General features: G+C 45.2%; 1 protein-coding gene across 1 annotated transcript; it reads right to left on the bottom strand.

Moving 5' to 3' along the window:
- Positions 1-6,189: 6,189 nt before the first annotated feature.
- Positions 6,190-17,542, bottom strand: NFATC2IP (nuclear factor of activated T-cells, cytoplasmic, calcineurin-dependent 2 interacting protein). Its single transcript, XM_006896570.1, has 8 exons — positions 17,141-17,542; positions 15,591-15,663; positions 9,624-9,735; positions 8,849-8,929; positions 8,580-8,769; positions 8,206-8,350; positions 7,963-8,072; positions 6,190-6,348 (listed from the first exon to the last, which is right to left on the bottom strand). The coding sequence occupies exons 1-8, from the start codon at positions 17,540-17,542 to the stop codon at positions 6,190-6,192; spliced, it is 1,272 nt and encodes a 423-aa protein (XP_006896632.1).
- Positions 17,543-21,164: the final 3,622 nt, after the last annotated feature.

Below are 21,164 nucleotides of genomic sequence, written 5' to 3'. Positions count from 1 at the left end.
AAACAAAAAAAAACATTGTAATAAGGCAGGCAGTGGCTATAATAATTTCATAATAAATTGGAAATGGTCCAAACAAGCTGCTAGGGAAATGTCACAGAAGTATCCACTGTATCCAAGAGAAGATAGTCCCTTTTCCTATAGGTCCTGTCCTAAAATCCTGGAGAAGCTGCCAGAGTTCATGCTATAAGGACCATGAGCAATTTCCTGCTGACCAGTAAGAGGGCTTGGTTCACAGATGGCAGTTCCAGGGTACACTGCCATTTGGCATAGAAAGCTTTTGCATAAGACCAAATCCAGAATATTGGCTCTCAAAGGCCTGCTCTTGGGTCTTTGGTGGAGGAAGATCCTGTGTTCTTCCTTATCTGTAGGGCAGGCATTCATTCCAGTGTCAAGAAGCTTCCTTGTGCAGGGGCCGCTCTCCACTCCTGGTAATTCTTTCTTGGTGACACTGAGGTCCTCCTCTCCCATCTTAGATCACTTTCTTCCCTTTATCTCTAGGGAGATAACAAGTATAACAGCCTACATCCTAGGGAAATTCCCTTAGTATCATACCAGATTAGGGAGTGAGAGTGAAGGGACATTAAGATACACACACCCTTAATCTTTTTACAACTATTTGAAGTGACAGATCTTAGGGGCTCATGACATAGCTTCCAGTATTGTTATTACATACATACATATTTTGTTAGCTTTTTCCTGTCACAAATACACTTTAATAACTATATACATATATGTGTCCTATCTCCCTATCTTCTCAATCTATATGCAGAACAGAGGCTGGGCTCTATGAGGAGAAATGTGGCATCAGGACTGGAGGAAGATTCATCAACAATCTGCGCTATGCAGATGACACAACCCTGCTTGCCAAAACTGAGGACGACCTGAAGCATTGAAGAAAAGTTAAGGAATGCAGCCTTTAATATGGTTTGAGGCTCAATATCAAGAAAACAAAGAGTCTCACCACAGGGCCAATTGGTAGCGTCATTATAGATGGTGGAGACTGAGATTGTTAACAGCTTTAGTTTGCTTGGCTCCACAATCAACACTCGTGGCACCAGCAGCCAGGAAATTAAAAGATGTATTGTGATGGAAAAATGTGCTGTTAGAGACCTCTCCAAAGTACTGAAGAGCAATGATGTCACTCTGGAGTGCCTGATACAGGCCATAGTCTTTGTAGTTAGTTACTTGTTATGAGTCAGAGAGATGAACAGTGACTAAGGATGATAAAAGGAGAATTGGTGCCTTTGAGCTGTAGTGCTGGAGAAGAGTATTGATATACCATGGACTGCTAAGAAAACAAACAGGTTTGTCCTAGGTTAAACCAGGCTGCTCCTTGTAGGCAAGGATTCTGAAGCTTTGTCTGACATATTTTGGACATGTTGTAAGGGGGGACCAGTCCTTGGAGAGAGATGTCATGTTTGGGAGGGTGGAGGGACACTGCAGGAGAGGAAGACCCTCTATAAGATGGATTGATTCAGTGACGGGGGTAATGGGGGTAGCTGTGTTGGAGACAATGAGATTGGTCCAGGATAGAGCAGGGTTTAGAGCTGTTGTACATAAGGGTCGCTATGAGTCGTAGGCTACTCAACAGCACATAACAGCATTTTTACAGGACACAATTCATTCTATGATGACCTAGAAAAGAGAGATCTAACATGATGGGGTGTGGGGAGGAGCTGAGGATTTCTCAGGGAAGAGCTCCTTGAGCTCCAAGGTGGAAGGTGAGGAATAGTTAACTAGGTTACAAAAACAAGAACACTCCAGGCAAAGAGGAGGATGTGTAAAGGCCCTGCCACAGAAGAATGAATGCCTGATAGACACAGGATCTGACAGTGGAGCAGAAAGGGGAAGCTGGGAAAAGCAGGAGGCAGCCAGGATACATAGGACCCGCCCTAAGCTAAAGATCTTCATTTGGAAATCTTAATTGCATTTGAGATCACTGCCAGATGGGTCCACAGAGGCCAGAGGGAACTGCACTGCACTAGGGTGCAGGCATTAGAGAATGGGCAAAAGAGAAGTGAACTGATTGGCAGTGATCTGAGGCCACTGACTTGGCGATGGAGTGGAAAATGGGAGGAGAAAGAAGTGTCAAGACTCTCCTATTTAATTTTTCTTTTGCAAATAACACACCCATGTAAATAGAATCCACACGATGCAAAAGAAACTATAATCTGCAAGTAATCTGCTCCATTTGCAAAAAAACCCCTTAAATGTATTATTTGTGTAAAAATACAGTAGACTGAATTATAGGTTTCTGCCTCATGTAACAAGATGGATGGTGGTGGGATTCTTTGAGACAAGAAGCATAGATATTAATTTGGAAACATTTTTTAGGGAGCTCCCACTTGTCACTAAATCAGAGATCTTTGAGGACAAGATAAGGTATGTGGTTTCAAGAGCTTACAGTCTAGCACTGTATAAAGACTGATGAATTTAACAGTGTGTGCTGAGTCAGACCTCTATTCCAGGTTCAGGCGGATCACACAAAGTCGTGGCCCATCCTGTGGGTGGTGGCTTCATGGAGAAAGTGACCACTAATGTAGAGCAGGAGGCAGAGATGAGAAAATTAAAGGCGTCAAAGGTGGAAGACTACAGACAAAGGCAAAATAGTATCTTCCTACTCGAAGTGTAGTCCCTGGGCCAGCAGCATCTGCAGCACATTGGAGCTTATTGTTGTTGTTATGTGCCGTCGAGTCATTTGCGACTCATAGCGACCCTATGTACAACCCTATGTAATATAAACCCTGCTCTATCCTGTGCCAATCACACTGCCTCTGACACACCCATCTTGATTACCCCAGTCACTGAATCAATCTACCTCATAGAGGGTCCTCCCCTCTTGCACCGTCCCTCCACCCTCCCAAGCATGATGTCCCTTTCCAAGGACCTGTCCCTCCTTGCAACATGCCCAAAGTATGTCAGACGAAGCCCCAGAATCCTTGCCTCCAAGGAGTTGCTTGGTTTAATCCTCTCCAGGATGAATCTGTTTGTTTTCTTGGCAGTCATGGTATATTCAATACTCTTCTCCAGCACCACAGCTCAAAGGCATCAATTCTCCTTCTGTCCTCCCTAGTCATTGTCCAGCTCTCTGATGCATAACAAGTGATTGCAAAGACCATGGCCTGTATCAGGTGCACCTTAGTCTCAGGCCTCACCCCAGGGCTGCTGAACCAGAGTCCACATTTTATACAAGCACTCTAGGTGATTTACATGAACATTATGAGAAAGGCTGACCTAATTAAGTATTAGACCTACATGAGTTTTTACATCTGGCTCTGTAATTTGTGGCTCTGGGCTCTGAGGCCCCTTAATTAATTTTTCTAAATTTCTGGAAGTTTAGAAAGTGAAATGGAAATCACGGTAACACCTACCTCACTGGATTGCTCTGAGGATGAAGATCCAGGTATCAAGTAAAAGTGCTTTAAAGTGTCAGTCTTCCAAACTGGAGTTTTTGAATGATCAACAAAAGGCTTTCAGATATGGGAAAGGATGAACAATCTCTCATTACCGAAGAAATGCAATTCTTTTTTAACGTGATTTTCACCACCTCACTAATTCCGACACACCAACCCCCCAGTGAGACTGACTCAGGACAGGGAAGGCTTTAGAGCTGCTGTACGTAGGATCGCTATAGGTCACAGGCCACTAAACAGCAACAACATATTATATTGGTTTAGAGTCAACAAGACCTCGGGGAGGGCCTTTGTACTTAAAAGGTTGTTATTACACTTTGGAAGAACATTCTTCTAAGTGGTACAGCACTCTTCTGTCAATGTACTGTACTGAGGTAACCTGGGGTTGCTGTGACGCTGAACCTTGTGGCACCGGGATGTCAAATGATAGATTTGGAAGCAGAAGTGGCATCCACTTTCTAAACAACATGCCTCTGGAAACTATGTACTTTGAGAAACGATAGTTATAGAAAGGCTTCAGGTCTTTTGTTCACAGGGTTGCTATGAGTCGTGCTAGACTAGCAGAGTGGACTGGATGGCAATCAACAACAAACAACAATTCTTCCCATACCCTGCCCAGGTTAAGTGATATTTCACAGTTTAAAACAAACAAAACAGCAGGATTTTCAGCAGTAAATCACACAGGAGGAGGTTACCCATCCTTCTTCCATGAAGCAGTTTGTGGATTAAATCAAACTGCGCGCTTCTGGGATTCTAGTATAGCTTCATAGCACTAGGCCACCAGAGCTCCTAATAGGGGTTTTAGTGGAGATCATGTGAGGACGACCAAAGAAAAAAAAAATCTCAAGAATACGTAAGTTGAATATATTCCATTTATTTTGCTGAAATTTAATAATTAACTTCAAGATGTTCAAATTTATTAACAGACCTAAAGAAAATCTGAAGTGTGGGGAGATACACCATTTCATGGGTTATTTAAATATTATAAAGGTTTCTTTCTATATTGCCACATTATAAAAAAACCTCCTATACTGACGTACTTTTGCTACAATTACGTCTCACTGGAGAATCAATGACTATGGCTCATTTTTAGTAGATAGCACTGAGAAAACTGGCTCACTCCATGGCGGAAACAACATGGATCTCATAAAGCTGCATTTCAAATGGATTAAAAACAGGAACAATATCCAAAATATACAGCAACCTATAAAGCCCAGCATTGACCAAGCAGAGCAGGCACCTGACCACTCAGAACTGCTGCCACTGAAGCCAGCAGGACTGCAGCCTCGTTTAGTCGCCTAAATAGACAGGAAAATAATTAGCCATTTTATCGTTAACATCAGAAAATGCAAAATATCTTACTGCATTTAAAGAAGAAACTACAAGGCAACAGACTATATGGCAAAATAGTGAATTCACAGATGCTAACAATTTCTGCTCTGTTGAAGGACACCTATAGACCTACAGATGTACAAAGTCAAGGGCATTCTGAAAAAGTTGTCTGAAATGTCTGAAATATTGCTCAGGAATAGACAAGTGGCTCCTGTGAAAACTCATAAAAAAGCTGGGTTACCCATTTTTAAAAAAACGGGGAAGAAAAAAAAAAGGAGCCATTCACAGAAAGGGAAGCTTGAAAAGCTGACTGGCACATGTGAGATGAGAAGGGAGGAGGGGCCTTGGCAAGGAAGAGCAATTACTTTTCTGAAGAAAATTCTGGGGGAAAAAATGTAAGAAAAAAAATTCTGGTGGAACCATAGTGATATTATGAGCCAAAATCCTCTCCTGGGGGTGGTACCTATACCAGCGAAGTGTTCAGGTCTGTCTAGGAGAGGGAGGACACATAAGAGGACACTTAGCCTTGTGTTTGGTGCTCAAGAGTTGGAGGCACCCAGGTTTCCACCGCTGAAGGGAATGGAGAAGTAAAAATGCACCTGGGGCCGCCTGTGGATACCAGACAGCTGAGTCCAAAACAATGGGACAGACACAGGGTAAACAAAACCAGGAAATACATGTTGAGTGACAAAGAAACAGCATAACAGATGACACATGGATATTAGAAGCATACACACAGAACATGGCGTTTTACAAGACAACATTCATATCCAGAGACACACAACAAAAGCATTCGAGTGGGTGCTTATGGGAGAGAATGGCATGCAAAAGGGGGAAAAGCTCTAAGACTGCAACCTCGGATCCAAAACAGTGGTGTGTGTGCACCAGGAAGGGAGGCTGGAAAAGCCCCTCGGGAGGACGAGACACCAAGGCTGAGCGAACCCCCACTTACATTCGTTACAAAAAACATGCACGTCTCTGCCTGTGCATGAACTCCGGTGAGGCGAGGCACCCCATCAGGGTAAGCACCACCAGCAAAGCACCCACCACACAGCCAAATCGAAGTTATGGTCCTAGTCATAGCATAAATCCCAGGTCTCGAATCCCAAATTTAACCCTTATTTAAATGTAAACAAAGTGTCAGAGAACAAACATTTTGATAAAGGAAAGGGCAGTGATGGAGGGATGCCTCTCTCCATGTCCTTGGAGGTTGGAAAACTCAACTCAAGAAAGGGGCAGGCGTGACCACCTGTGACCAACCAGGCGGCAGTCAGTGGCTGGAAAGCAAAGTCAGCAGGAAAAACAAAAGTCGCTCCTTGATTTTGCTTTAACCTGAGGAGATGTCCTCTCCATTTGCTCCAGGACTCCAGCAGGTCAAGTTCGATAAAGAGGGGCAGGTGTTCTCCCTGAGTCTAGCCTGGGCGCCTGGACAGGGAGAGGGCCTTCAGCCCCAGACCTCAATGAGGTCCCCGGATTCCATACCCAGATCGGCTGGCAACTCCTTGCCTGAAAGCTTCATTCCATCAAAGAAGAAAGCAAGCTGGCATCCCGAGAGCCCCATGGCCTCCTCGTAGCGAGCCATGAGGATTTTGAGGGGAGAATCCTGAGTGGAGGAGAAAATGTACATAAGGCAAGGTAGGAAGGGAGACTCTGAGGGATCAACAGAGAACTGGGACAAGGCGGAAAAGGGACCAATCAGGGAAGTTAAGAGTTCCAAAGAAGGAAAGGCAGTTCCTGTACTTGTGGAGCCACTGCCTCTGGGAAAGTGGGATGAGTCCCATCCTCTCTCTGCACCTGATTCCTTAAGAAGATTAGGTATATAGGTTCCAGGTTAGAAAGGTTCTCCAATGCTGGTGAGATTGTGGAGAAACTGGAACCCTTATTCACTGTTGGTGGGAGTGTAAAATGGTGCAACCACCGTGGAAGGTGGTATGGCGCTTTCTCAAAAAGTTGCAAATAGAGATACCATTTGACCCAGCAATTCCACAACTGGGAATATACCCCAAAGAGACCATAACTGACATCCAAGGAGATATATGCACATCCATGTTTATCGCAGCTTTGTTCACAATAGCAAGGAGTTAGAAACAACCTAAGTGCCCATCAACAAATGAATGGATAGAGAAGCTGTGGTATATTCACACAAAGGAATACTATGCATTGAAAAACAAGGAACTCATGAAATATTATTCAAAATGGGTGACCTTGGAGGACATTATGCTGAGTGAAATATCTCAGTCACAAAGGGACAAATACTGCATAGTACCACTGTTGTAAAACAGGACTGACATTGGGGTTGGGGGGAGACTGAGAAAGATGGGTTCAACAACGTATACTGCATTGAAACAGATGAGGGAGAAAACTGTTTAAATGGGATATGTGATTAGATATCATCATGACGGGAGTCCAGAGCAAAGGCTGCACAGTGGAGTGGACTCGGGGGGAGGGACTGTAAAACAATTAAAGAATTTTACTTTTCCAAGAGGGTAGTGTACTAAGGGGGAGGGTTGGGAGGGGAGAAAAGTGCAACAATGAATGAATGGAAATTCAAAGTCTCTGTAAATTTTCATTGAAATTAATAATAAATTAAAAAAGAAAAAAAGAAAGGTTGTCCAAGCCTCAGTCTCCTCAAGAAAATGGATTCAGGCTGTGGAGTGAGAATGACTGGATCTGGACGCCAGACTCTCTCACATAACAGCAATGTGACCTTAGACAAGTGACTCCACCTCTCTGAACCCATTTCCTCACTTGCCAAATGAGGGCAATAAGAGAGCTTTCCCATGTGGACTGTGGTGAAAGTTAGACAATATCCTAGGTGAGTGAAGCAGTCTCACAGGACCTAGCACTTCAAAGTGTGGCTGTCACTTTGGACAGTACCCACAAGAGCTATCAGACTAACAATAAAGGAAGAGAACCATCTTCAGTTATTTTAATCTGAAGTGAACTAAAGACACTCATCTACCTATTGCTACCTACCTAGCTTTTATTGGTTACTATTCCCATTTTAACTATAAAAGAAAGAGCAGAGGAAGGAGTAGAGAAGGGAGTAGGAATTAACCCCCAGGGCTCTCCCCACTATCTGGGGTGAGTGGGACCGCAGGAGTGTGTAAGGCAGTGTCTCCTCTATCAGGATGAGGAGAAACCTGTCCTGAACTACCCGACAATGAGGGACACAGAGGAACAGGTCAGGGGCAAGGAAATCAGCTCTCCTACTCACCGGGGACAGGGACACTTCCATTGTCTGATGTTTCTCCTTCCCCTGCACCCGCAGCTGGAGTTGCTGAGCTGTCTCTTCACTCTCTGGAGAACTTGCTAGCACCACACAGTCTGCAGGAGGCAAGTCAAGAAACCAAGCCTAAGTAAGGGGCTGGAAGCAGGGGGCCCCAGAACAGGTCTGGTAGGCCCTTCCCCTAGCACAGCCTCAAGGCCACACTCCTCCCTCCCTCCACCATTCTCTCACCAATGATGTCAGCCACTCCAAGCTTCAGGGTCCTTGGGGTGGCAGTAGGGGACAGCTCTGTCTCTCCAAGAAGCAAGAGGATCCTGCCAGGAGATACCCCAACGTGGGAAGCCATGTGGTCCACCACGCTCTTTAGGGGTTCCGACTGAACAGGGGGAAGAAACAAAGAGGAAACTTTCTGCTTTAATCTGTGCAATCCTCGCCCTACCACCACCATCCCAAACACAACTTTTAGCCTTAGACAGTGAGCTTCTTAGCTGTTTGCTTCATATTGACCCAACAAGGTATAGAATTCTGTAAACTGAAGAATCCAGGCAAGTAACATAAAGAAATGAAGCTACAGTGGGCTGTCTGGGAGACAAAAGGGTGCTCACCATTTGGACAGGCAATCTGACCAGGTCAGCCCGGCACCGAATTTTGAGTGGTAAGAGCCGAGGGCTATCTGGGAGGACGGGGCCCTCCACCAGGACCACATCATCTTCCTCCTGACCCTGGCATTTTTGACCCCGGCGCTCTTTGGGACTCAGGCACGAACGAAGATCTTTGAGGCGCTTGTTCACTTCCCTGAAGTGCAGAGGGGAGTTGGGGGTCAGCGACTCTCTCGGACGGTCCCCTCCTCCAACCATAAACCCTGCCTTTGCACCTTAACTTCTGGAGTGCCCTTGAATGCTTCCTGCTTTTGGTCCTTGGTGGAGGTGGGGGCAGAGGAGACACGTCCTGGAACCTACAGAGAGGAGAGGAGTGAGATGGAGGCAGAGGAAAGAGCCCAGCCTTTCCTTATCAGGGGAGATGGACCTTCAGGAGCCAGTGGGAGAGTGGAGGCATGTTCTAACAGCATAGGCTGAACTAGAAGACAGGAGTAAGTGCAGAACAGAGAAGATACAAGTTATTCTTGTATTTATATAACCCACATATTAGGAAACAAATGGCCACATTTTTAAATTAAGTTACTTCTCAAGTTCATGTCCAACAGACACAGACGGAGCATATACTGTGAATTTTGACTCAGGCAATCTACTCAGCAGCTCTCTAATACAGATATTGCTATGACCCTTATTTTACACACAGGGAAGCTAAAGCACAGAGATAGAGAAGAGACAGCAGAACTGGAACACACAGGCTGTCTTCAGGGCTGAATCATTAACCATGGACACGAAGATGAAATACTCCATGATCACCTAGAAAGATTCACTGTCATCCTCAGGGGTGGGCCACCTCCTCATCGAAGAGCCTCACTTCCCTCGAGCCTCAACAGTCCCTGCCTCCCTTCTCCTTACCACTCCAGCACCCCCCAAGCCCTCAAGAGTCCCTGCCTCCCTGCTCATCACTCCAGCACCTACCCCAGCGTCCTACCCACCTAAGCCTTCCCCACTACCCCTGTTCCAGCTCAAAAGGCTCAATTACCCTGTCTTACTCACATATACACCTTCTCCTCTTCTCCAACTTTACGCCTCAGCTTCTTTTTCCAAGGACTATCTGGGGATGAGGGGTCCTTAGGTTGGGAATTGTTAGAATCTGCTATTTCCATATCTAATGCAGAGGCAGGGAGAGAATGAAAGGTGGTTAGCCCAAGGAAAATAAAGTGAAGCCAAAGAGAAGTCAATGTAGACTTCCAGAAGAACTTCACATCTGTAGTCAATTTCTTTCTGTGCCATTTACAGCCCTGGCTGGATTGGCAGTTAGGAGTTGGTTCCACAGCAAGGAGGTTCTGACAGCAATGAGGGGACACATAACACATTTTTTTAAAATTTTTTTTTTCTTGGCGAGCTCTGGTCACCTAGTGGCAAGAAGCTGCACTGCAATCCCAGAGGCACAGTATGAATCCACCAGATGCTCTGCTGGAGAAGGAGGGACAATCTCCTCCTGTACCAGTCAGATCAGATGATGGTATACACACACACACATACACACATTTTTTTTTCTTCTCATCAAACCCCTCAATAATTCATTCCAGAACAGGTGCTAACTCCACTCAATTTCACAAGCAGAAAAAGAAAAGCAGATCTATGCCTCATGCCATATTAAAAAAATTAAATAAAAAAATAAACTAAGGACCTAAATTGCACAAACAAAAATCATAAAACTCTTAGAAAAAAAGCAAGGGTAATGCTCACAAGCATAGCTTTTAACAATAGATTATCAAATATAATTACAAAAGTACAAATTCCAAAAGACAAAGTAAATAAACGGGGCCTTATGAAATGTTAAAACAGTAAAAAGGCAGGCCTCTCTCTGACCCTTGGCCTCAATGTCCAGCCCTAGTCTTTCTTGCTCAGGTAAAGTTTACCAAACTTGTACCTCTGCCAATAATGTGCCCAGGGCCATCCCCAACTCTGCCAGTAAGCCCAGGCTCAACAACACCCAGCTCAAGCTCTGTGGGTCTTTCTGACAAAGGCCTGAAGAAGCCAACTCCATTCTCTTTCTTCCACTTCTGTGGCCATGTGGCCACTATTTCGTCCTGTGCCACCACACGCCCTCTCTGGTGTTCTGCCTCTGGTTCAGCCTGGGCACTCAAGTCCAGAGGGTGCACTGCATGTTCTGGCTCTTCACGCTGACGACAGGATGACAGATGAGCATTCTACGGCCTTATCTGCAAGGTCCCACCCTAAAAGGGGCCACATACCTCATTGATGTCATTTGCAAATTGCTTGGGGGCCAAGAACCTGTGACATTTATTTAGTCCTAACCAGTGATGGCACCTTAGTGTTAAGAGTTACAAAAAGAATAGCTAAAAAAACCCTAGCAATCCACTGTAGTGTACTACAAGTGGTCTGGAGGTTTAGGGTCATAACTACATTGGACAGACATCCCAGGTAAATGGCTTTATCACATATTCAATCCTTCAATTCTATTTCCTAGTTCCTTACACAGTACCTGGGGCCTTAAAGGCTTGCAGGCAGCCATCAAAACCCTAACTGGTTTCTATTTACCTGGAGCAACACAGGAAGAAGAGTCAAGAATAGGAGAAGGATATGGACTATGCGGCTTATTGCTTCCGTGAACAACTAAGTGCTTCCTCTGTCTTCAGACCAGAGGAACTGGATGGTGACTGGCAACCACAACTGAACATTTTTATCAAAGATTCCATAGAAGAATCCTGATCAAAAGTAAGTGGATACATCTTAGAGAAGTTGAAGGAAGGGAGCTCTGGTGGTCTAGTGGCAAGAAGCTGTGCTGCGATCCTGAAGGTGCACAGTTCAAATCCACCAGATGCTCCACTAGAGAAGGGGGACAATCTCCTCCTGAGCCAGTCAGATCCAATTCAATGGTACACAAGGAAAAAAAAAGAAATTGAAGGAAAAAATAACTGAAGAAAGGTTCCTAGGAAACTAGGCTACTGAGGCATGATTTTTTAATATGTTATTTTACCAACAGAAGTTCAGTTTGTGCCATTTTACACATTTTTCATGGTCATGCTTCATTCTTAAGTATTTACACTAGAATTATAAATTTTTAGAAAAAAAGTAGGGGTATAGTGAACTTCAAATTCTCCTGAACCCAGGCTTTCTGGAACCATGAAGATTGGATAAACCCTTGAAACTAGTGCTCTGAGATAATCTTTAAATCTTGAACCAAAAATAACCCCTAAAATCTTCTTAAAACCAAACAGCTTAACTACTAAGAAAATGTCTGCCTTGAGCATTACACTCTTTTAAGACCTATATGGGCTCGTCTGTGTACTACCATTTGCAAACCATGTCTCACATGCAAGCAAAAGCCAGATAATGAAGAAGGAAAGGTGATGAATCAATGTCCCTGAATTAAAGTGTTAGCAAAGGATATGAAACTACCACGGGCTGTCAGGAAAACGAACAAATCTGTCTTGGAATTAGTAGTCATTTTGTAAGGAACTTGGAATCAGTTTCTTGCAAACAGAACTAGAAAGAGACCATGTCTCGAATACTTTAGACATGTTATCAGGGAGGATAGAATGAGAATTGATGCCTTTGAGCTGTGGTGCTGGAGAAGAGTACTGAATGTATCAAGGACTGCGAAGAAAACGAACAGGTTCATCCTAGAGAGGGTTAAACCAGGCTGCTCCTTGGAGGGAAGGATTCTGAGGCTTCGTCTGACATACTTTGGACATGTTGTAAGGAGGGACTTGTCCTTGTAGAGGTGACATCATGCTTGGAAGGGTGGAGGGACTGCGCAGGAGAGGAAGACCCTCTATGAGGTGGATTGAATCACTGACTGGGGTAATAGGGGTAGGTGTGTCGGGGACAGTGAAGTTGGTACAGGACAGAACACGGTTTAGGGCTGTTATACATAGGGTTGCTATGAGTTGCAAGCGACTCAATGGCACATTACAACAACAATCAGGAGAGACCAGTACCCAGAGAAGGACATCGTTCTTCATGAAGTGGTTGTTGATAGGTGCTTTCAAGTCAACTAGTTTCCCAGGAACCCTAAAAGCAACAGATAAGAACCTTGCTTTATCCTGTGTCATCCCGACAATCCCCAACATACTCAAGCGCACTGCTACGCTGTGTCAATCCAAGTCCCTGGAAGTCTTCCTCTTCTGATGACCCTCCACCTTTCCCAGCATGATGTCTTCTCCCGAGGCCTGGCCCCTCTTGATAGCATGCCCAAGACATGTAAGATGAGGTCTCACCATCTTTGACACTAAGGAGTATCCACATTGCTCTTCTCCAAGACTTGTGATTTTGCCAGCCCTTGGTATGTATGGTCAGTACTCTTCAACGACACCACAATTTAAAGGCACTGATTCTTCTTCGAGCTTCCTTATTAACTGTCCAACTTTCAGGTGTATGTGAAAAAGGTGAAAATACTGTGGCTTGCATGTATTAGGTGTATCTCAGTCGTTAAACTGAGAATTTCCCAACGTAACACACTTTTTGACTTCCTGACTAGTACTCTAAGAGAGCAAACAGGTCTGTCCTGAAGGACGTGAAACCAGGGTGTTCCTTGGAGGCAAGGACAGTGAAACTCTATCTCACATACGTTTGGCATATTGTTAGGAAGGGCCAGTCTTGGAAAAGGACATCTTGCTTGGAAAGGTGAAGGGGCAGTGCAAGAAATGAAGGCCCTTGACAAGATATATTGACACACTGACTGTATGCAGCAGAGGGGTCAAACATGTTGGAGATAATGGGTTGGGTCAGGACAAAACAAGGATCAGAGCCGATGGTCATTGGATTCCTGTGAGACGTGGTCAACCTGACAGCATATAGCAACAACGGTACTGTAATTTGTTTATCATCTATCTTTAAATCACTCAGCTCTTATGCTAACATACAAAAACTTTTATCTATTCACTTGTCACCAATATATTATAAAAACGTTGTTGTTGGTAGGTGCCTAGAGTCAAGTACAACTCATAGATATCCTATCAACAACAGATCTGAACCCTGTCCTATCCTGTGTCATCCTCAACATTTCTAACACATCCAAGCCCATTACAGCAATCACTGTGTCACTCAATCTGATTCATGGTCTCTCTTTTGCCAACCCTCTATCTTCCTGAGCACGATGTTTCTTTCGAAGAAATGGCCTCTCCTAGCAAAATGTCATCTTTGCCTCCAAGGAGCACACTGGCTGTTCTTTTCTTCAAGACATATCCATCTGTTCTTTTTGGCTGTCTGTGTTCAGTACTCTTCATCGAGTGGCAACTCGATGCTTGGATTTGTTTTTCTGCTTGAGAAACACTGAGCAAGTTCTCCCCTTTTTATTCTTCAATTCCAGTTTTCTGCACATGCCATTATAGTACTGCTTTGTCTTCTTGAGATGTCCTTTGAAATCAATCATTCAGTTCTTTTACTTCAGCATCTCTTCCCTTTGTTTTGGCTTCCTGATGCTCTAGTGCAAGTTTTAGAGTCTCTTCTTCTAAAAAAAAAAAAGTACTGCAAATCTGAAACGATGCAAATAAAGCCCAGCTCAATGGTGCTCAGCCAAGGGCTGTGTTGTTCTTCTAAGAACAACAATTTCATGACTGAGATATGGTAGGTAGAGCCCAAGGATCCTGTTAAACATCTAACAATACACTAAACAACTCTCAGTGGTGATGAGGTTTAAAAATTCTGTCCTGGCTAAATACAGGAACTCTCAAGGGCCTAAGAGTCCATATTTCTCACAAGCTCCCAGGCGATGCTCAACATTGCTGGGCCCTCAGGAGAACAGACCTTTTATATGATCCTTTGCACTATTCCTTATTAAGTCTCACCAAAATCATGATTCATCATTCACACAGATCCACCATTATCCTCATTTTTCTGATGAGGAAACCAAAAACATTGAGAGCAATGGTGCACTTGTGGAAAACAAGTGGACAACTTTAGTTTCAAACTACCTGATGACTTCTCACAGTAGGTGAGGGGAACTGATCAAAAGAAACTGCCACCTGTTCAAGTAGTGCCCCTTAGAGACACAGGACTAAGACATTATTAAGTCATCTGCACAAGGCTACACAAGCCAACAGACTCCTATCTCGGTGCTCTAAGTCACTCTACTATACTCCTTCAAGGAACAAGTGTGCATCTCCTCCCTTTTAGGAATAATTTCTTCATTATTCCCATTCGCTGTTTTTGAGTGATGTGCACAAATCACATGCCCAGAGAGGAGACAAAGTTTAGTCTTGACAAAATTCAAGGAACACCTACTAGATCCAGAATTTTCTGGAGAAACTTACTGCAGATGTAATAGGATGTTCATCCCCTCCAGGATTGTTGTTGATTGCCTTCAGCAACCCTATGAACAAAAGGCCTTAAGCCCCTCTACAACTATCAACGTTTATCAAAGTTCATAGAGTTTCCAGACGCATGTCGTTTTGGAAGTCGATGCCACTCCTACTCCTAATAACATATTGTTGTTATGTGCCATGAGTCACCTGTGATGTACAGCAGCAGCTCCGAACCCTTCCCTGTCCTAAGCCAGTCTCACTAATTCCAACACACCAACTCCTATTGCGTCAGTCACTGTATCAATCTATCTCATCCGGGGTCTTCCTCTCCTGTGCTGTCTGTCCCCACTTCTGAGCATGATGTCCTTCTCCAAGGACTGATCTCTCCTGGCCACATGCCCAAAGTAAGTGAGGCGGAGCTTCAAAATCCTAACCTCCAAAGAGATACTTGGTTTCACCCTCTCCAAGACAGACTCATTTGTTTTCTTGCATTATTGCCTCCAGGATTAGGGAAGCGGAATCTTTGGAGGGGAAACCAGGAAACCTGCACACCTGTGCTTGTTAGAGTTGAAGGGAAGGCACAGCCTGTGAGTCTATTCCTGAGCCCTGTGGTTTCTAACCTAGGCTTCCTGGAGCTCTCTGAAGCCTGTCTCTGAGCCTCTACAGTCAACGGAGAACAGGGCTATGAACTCCAGAAGTCTCCCCAAAAAGGCCAATGCTGGCTCCTCTCCCTGGAGCCCTTCCTTACCTTCCTCAGCTTCTGGGGGGCAGCATTTCAGGAGGGGCATGTGAGCTGGGAGGAGGCGGAGACTGCTTTTCACCTGCAAAGACCAAGAGTGGGAGGGTCAGTTCCAAGTCCCCTTTCCACTGAAAGAGAACGGGAGGGGGCTTCCTCCTTGTGCGCTTCCCCCCAGGCCTCCTCTAGTTATAAAGTCCTCCCTAAGGATGTGGACACCACAGCTCTTTCCTGGGGAACCTGTCAAGCTCCTCTAAAAAAAACCAAAAAAAAAAAACCAAACCCACAGAAACCCCTCAAACTCATTGCCTTTGACTCATAGCTGACCCTCCTACAGGTTTTGGGGTGGGGGATGTCTAGAAACTGCAGAGGAGAAGACTGCCCATATTTCTCCTGCTGGGCCACTGCTGGATTCGAACCAGCTCAGCTCTCTACAGAACTGCACCACCAGGTGCCCTGGCAGGTTTCCTCAAATTTCACATGCCTGGTATCCATCACCCTCTGTCCCCAGGCACCATTCCAAGAGCTTTTGCTTATTTGGCTTTTTTTCCTTTTTTTGGGGGGGAGGAGGGGGGTTTGGTTTGGTGTTGTGTTTTTTTTTGGTGGGAAAAATTTGTATTTAGAATTAGCCCACTGGACTCAGTTTAGATGATCCTAATTTTGTTGGCAACATCCAAAGCATCATAGTCAGGAGCAAGCTGAGCATGCTTGTTGGCCTTGACATCCACAATGAACACAATTGTTACTTTCTATCTTCTTCAGGGCTGACTCAGTGGTGAGGGGAATTTTGACGATAGCAAGTGGTCAAGCTTGTTTCTCCTGGGGGCGCTCTTCCTGGGGTATTTGGGCTGCCTTTGGAGTCTCAGCGTTTTAGGCCGCTGGGAAGGTGGGTGACATGTGGATATTTTTTGGGCTGTGGCTGCCCTTCAAGATGCCTTCTTGGCCTTTAATGCCTTTGCTTTGGCTTCAGTTTTGGGAGGGGCGGGGGCTTCCTTCTTCGCTTTTGTAGAAAGGCTACTATTTTTACCATTCATTTGCATGGTGTCTCATGCGTGCACACTGTGTTCCATACAGTCTTTCAATTACATCCTGCTTCCTTCATTTATATTGTGGGTTGTTTATTTGCTTTCTCTAAATCGCTAGCCATCCCTCTCCCTCTCCCCGCCCGCTGATAAGGAAAGCAGATGTCCCCTGACTCAAACCCAAACCCCAACCCCACTGTCTTCTGGTCGATTCCGATTTAGAGTCCGTCTCCATCGCGTTTCCAAGGCTGCAAAGGAGGGATGGACTAACTTTCTCCCGCATAGCGGCCAGTGGACGGGAAGTGGCCACTTGTCGCCCAGCGGTCCAAGCCTAGCCCTCCCTGGACACTAAGACTTAAAGCCCGACTACAGATTGCCCCCAGTCCCTTCGCTTTCCGGGGTCTCCAAGGCGCCTGTCCGAGAATCCCACGCCCTTCATCTCCCCAGGAGTCCTGCATCCCTGGCTTCAACCCCTGACCCCCGACCCCAGCTCCCCGACCCCGGCCCAGCCTCTCCCCGCCCGCCCCGGCCCGGGGTCACCTTCTCCGAGTACACGGGAACCACCGGGGCCTCCGCCGGATCCAGCAGCCGCGGCCGCCGCCTGACCGCGATCCGCGCGGTCCCTTCGGATGGCGCTCCCGCCCCGTCGCTGTCGCTGTCGCTGTCGTCCCGGGGCGCGGCCGGCACGGGGGACACGGGGAGCGGGGACTCCGCCGGGTCCGCGGTCCCGCGCTCGGGTTCGACTTCCAGGACATCCTCATCGCTGTCGCTGATCAAATCCACAAAGTCCGAATCCAGGGTGGGAGGCTGCTGAACTTGAGAACGTCTACCCCGATGGCCTCGAGCGCCCCGGGCACTCCGAGCACCCCGGGAAGCCCGGGCACCCCGACCCACACAGCCACCTCGGGAAGACCGACCCCGTTTCCTCAGACGTTCCGCCATCGCTCAAGTCCGCGCCTGCAAACACCCAACTCCTCGTCTCGCCCGGCCCCCTCCAGTGAATTCCGCTTCCCATTGGACGAAAAGCCTGCGCGTCAAAACCTCGCCCCACCCACACCGGCCGGCTGCACATCCCACATTTTCATTGGTGACTACAGCTGTCCATCACATACCCACCACTGAAAGATAGGCGCCAAGTAATCCAATCACCATCCGTGCAATCAGCGAAGGTTTTGATTCGACTCCGCTGAGGCATCGACCGCATTTTCTCTTCCGGACACATCTTCTCTCTCAGGCCCGCCCATGAGAGTAACCGTTTTCCCCACTCTGGTTGGAAGAGGAGCAGGGCATTCTGGGAATTGTAGTCCTCAAACCCTAAGGTTAGTACACCAATGTTCATAGCAGCGTTCTTCACTGTCGCAAAGAACATGGAAACAGCCCAAATGTCCAACCACAATCGAATGGATTGAGAAATAATAAGACATTCACACGATGGGATACTACGCAGCATGAAGTAGCAATGATTTTGTAAATTACTACCTAACTTGGGAGGGACTGGAGAGCATCATGCTAAGTGAACTAACTCAAGTCCATAAGGACAAATACGGTTTTATTAGTAGTTCATTATTGTAGAACGTGCATGAGGATCCAAGAGGGGAAGGGTGGGAGCAGAGGGGTGAGGATGGGTGGGAGTGGAGGTTAATCATAGGATCACATAATTTGATGGGCGGAGGGAGAAGTCGGTAAAGGAAACGGGAAATCCGGTGTGAAAAAACAATATATACTAACTTTGTAAGTAAACCAATATAAAATAAAAAATTTATTGGCCCAGTGGCAAGAAGCTGTGCTGCAGTCCTGAAGGTGCTTGTTACAAGGACGGACACACACACACACACACACACACTCACACACAAAAGACCACAAAACATCTTAAGGTAACTGAAGGGAGTTCTGGTGGGCTAATGGCAAGAAGCTGCACTACAATACTGAAGGTACGTGGTTTGAGGCCACCAGCTGCTCCGCATGGGAGAAGGATGGGCAATCTACCGTGTGATTAACTGCCTCTGAAAATCCGCTGGAGGGTCAGCTATGCGTTGGTTCCGACTGGACAGTACACAACAATAACAACAAGGTTACTGAAGTAAGGCACATTTGGAAATCCTATTAGGAACCCTGGGCGAAGCTGGAGATAACTATTGCTTTTGTTTGAGTCTCTCCAGTTGGCTCCAACTCATACAGACCTTACCAGTTCCTGCTCCATCCTCACAATTTCTGCCGTGCTTGAATCCTCCCCCCTCCCCCCCCACAGTTGCAGGCACTATGTGTGATCCCATCTAGAATGTCGACTTTTTCCTCTGACCCTCTTTTGGTGCTCCATAGTATGTTCAAGTCTTCACAAACACCACAATTCAAAAGCATCTGTTCTCCTTCAGTCTTCCTAAATCTTTGTCCAACTTTCATATACATATGAAGCAATTGAAAATACCAAGGCTTGGGTCAGGCCCACCTTAGTCCTCAAAGTGACATCCTTGCTCCTTGGCACTTTAAAGAGGTCACCGGCTACAGATTTACCCAACACAATACCTGGTTTGATTTCTTGACTGCTGCTTCCATAAGGACTGACTATAGATCCAGGTAAAATTAAATTCTTCACAACTTCAAATTTGTTTCTGTTTATCATGATCTTATTTATTGATCCAGTTGTAAAAACTCATTTTCTTAATGCTGGGGTGTAATCATACTGAAGGCTATAGTCCTTGAGCATCAGTAAGACTTGAAGTCTGCTTTCTGCAAGCAAGGTTGTGTCATCAGCATATTACAAGCTCTTGATTCATCTTCCTTCAAGCCTGATGCCATATTCCTTTTTATATGGTACAAATTCTTGGATTATTTGCTCAACACACAGAATAAGAAGATGTACTGAAAAAATAAGAAACCTTGTTAATGTCATACTTAATGTGCCAAGTTCCAACCTACTGTTTTGAATCCATCAGTTTGCTCTACAGTAAAAAGATGGACAGTCACTTCCTGCGAGTATGTACAGCCATCAGTGTGACTATGGACCTGAATAAACTTGATAGCAATGGACTTTTGAGTGAAAGGATATTGCCTGGACCCGTATTTTTTTCTGATTTTAAACTACTCCATATCCTCTGTTTTGCTTCTTGTTCTGTGTGTTTGTTCCACATAAATAGCACAATTCAGTGTTCTGGAATTCCCATTCCTCTCAGTGCTGCCCATAATTTATTAATCCACACAGTTGAATGATAAAAATAATTTCCATATTCTCTGCTACCAGCCAAGATTCATCTTTCACAACCTCATTTCAATGTCTGGCAATTCTCTGTCACCCTGATCCAGCTGTTGTATTTCATTTATCTTCAGCAAGATTTTTGAATACTCAAATGGATATCAGAAGAGACTCTAAAATCTGCTCTAGAGTATTGTTGTTATGTGCCATCGAGTTGAGGATGACTCATTGTTCAGCAGATCTGAACCCTGTCCTATCCTGTGCCATCTTCATCATCTCTGACATACTTGAGCCCATTGCTGCAACCACTTCGTCAATCCATCATGTGAACGGTCCTTCTCTCTTTCACTGATCCTCTGCTTTTTCAAGCATGATGTCCCTTTCCAAGGAATAGCCCCTGTTAATAACATGCCCAAAGTATATTAAGGGAAGCCAAACTTTATACCAAATAGTATAAGAAAACCCTTGTTCAGGAACTGAAGGAATTACAAATTTATAACTTACGATTTCTCTTGTGGCAGATCACAGAAAAGAGCTGTTTGTTCCCTGCAGACAGGAGACCGCTAGGGCCCCCCTACAGAGGGAGTGTTACTTCCTGAGCTAGCGTTCACCCTGAGGCACCAAGGCAATCCTTAAGGGTATACCAAATTCTTGCATTTGCTAAGCCCTCTCTCCTAAGACAAAGGGAAGGTTTTCAATAGAAAGAGCTTGGCTTCATTTACAAGGAATTCCTTTTTACTTTATTTCATTATTTTTTGTGTGTACCATCAAATCAGATCTGACTGGTACAGGAGGAGATTGTTCCTCCTTCTCTAGCAGAGCATCTGGTGGATTTGAACTGTGCACCTCTGAGATTGCAGTGCAACTCCTTGCCACTAGGCCACCAGAACTCGCCAAGGAATTCCAATTCCTTTTATGATTTGCTTCCCCTGATTATCAATAAATACACGGAGAAACATGACTTGGGGTCTTCAGTTGAGAACTGCTGGCCCCCTGTTTTATGCTCTCTGTTCTATCTCATTCCTGACTGCCTGTTTCATTATTAATAATTATAAAAATACCCTTGGTCTGCAACTGTATATGAGACAAAGCTTGACCATCTTTTTCTCTAAAGATACTCGGGCTGCACTTTTTCCAAGACATATCTACTAGTTCTTTTGGCAGTCTGTAGGATGGTCAGTACTTTTTTCCCCCCCTTAAATAAATTTTTTATCTTATACTAGTTTGCTTACAAAGTCTTTATACCTTGTTTTTCATGCCAGATCTTTTCCATTTCCTTTATCTTTTCCTCAAGTCAGTACTCTTTCACTACCTGACAACTCAAAAGCATTACTTTTCCTTCTGTCATCCTTATTCAGAACTCAGATGCAGAGC

This window comes from Elephantulus edwardii, unplaced genomic scaffold (genome assembly GCF_000299155.1).
Source record: "Elephantulus edwardii isolate Elephantulus edwardi_28Jun2011 unplaced genomic scaffold, EleEdw1.0 scaffold00186, whole genome shotgun sequence".
NCBI lineage: Eukaryota > Metazoa > Chordata > Mammalia > Macroscelidea > Macroscelididae > Elephantulus > Elephantulus edwardii.
This window is presented reverse-complemented; position numbering and strand designations above follow the sequence as displayed.

Coding starts and splice junctions, on each gene's coding strand:
- NFATC2IP (XM_006896570.1), bottom strand. CDS start 17,542: ATGGCGGAACGTCTGAGGAAACGGGGTCGGTCTTCCCGAGGTGGCTGT. Junction 9,736..15,590: donor CCCCCCAGAAGCTGAGGAAG/GTAAGGAAGGGC, acceptor CCTCTGCATTAG/ATATGGAAATAGCAGATTCT. Junction 8,073..8,205: donor TGGAGTGGCTGACATCATTG/GTGAGAGAATGG, acceptor TGCCTCCTGCAG/ACTGTGTGGTGCTAGCAAGT.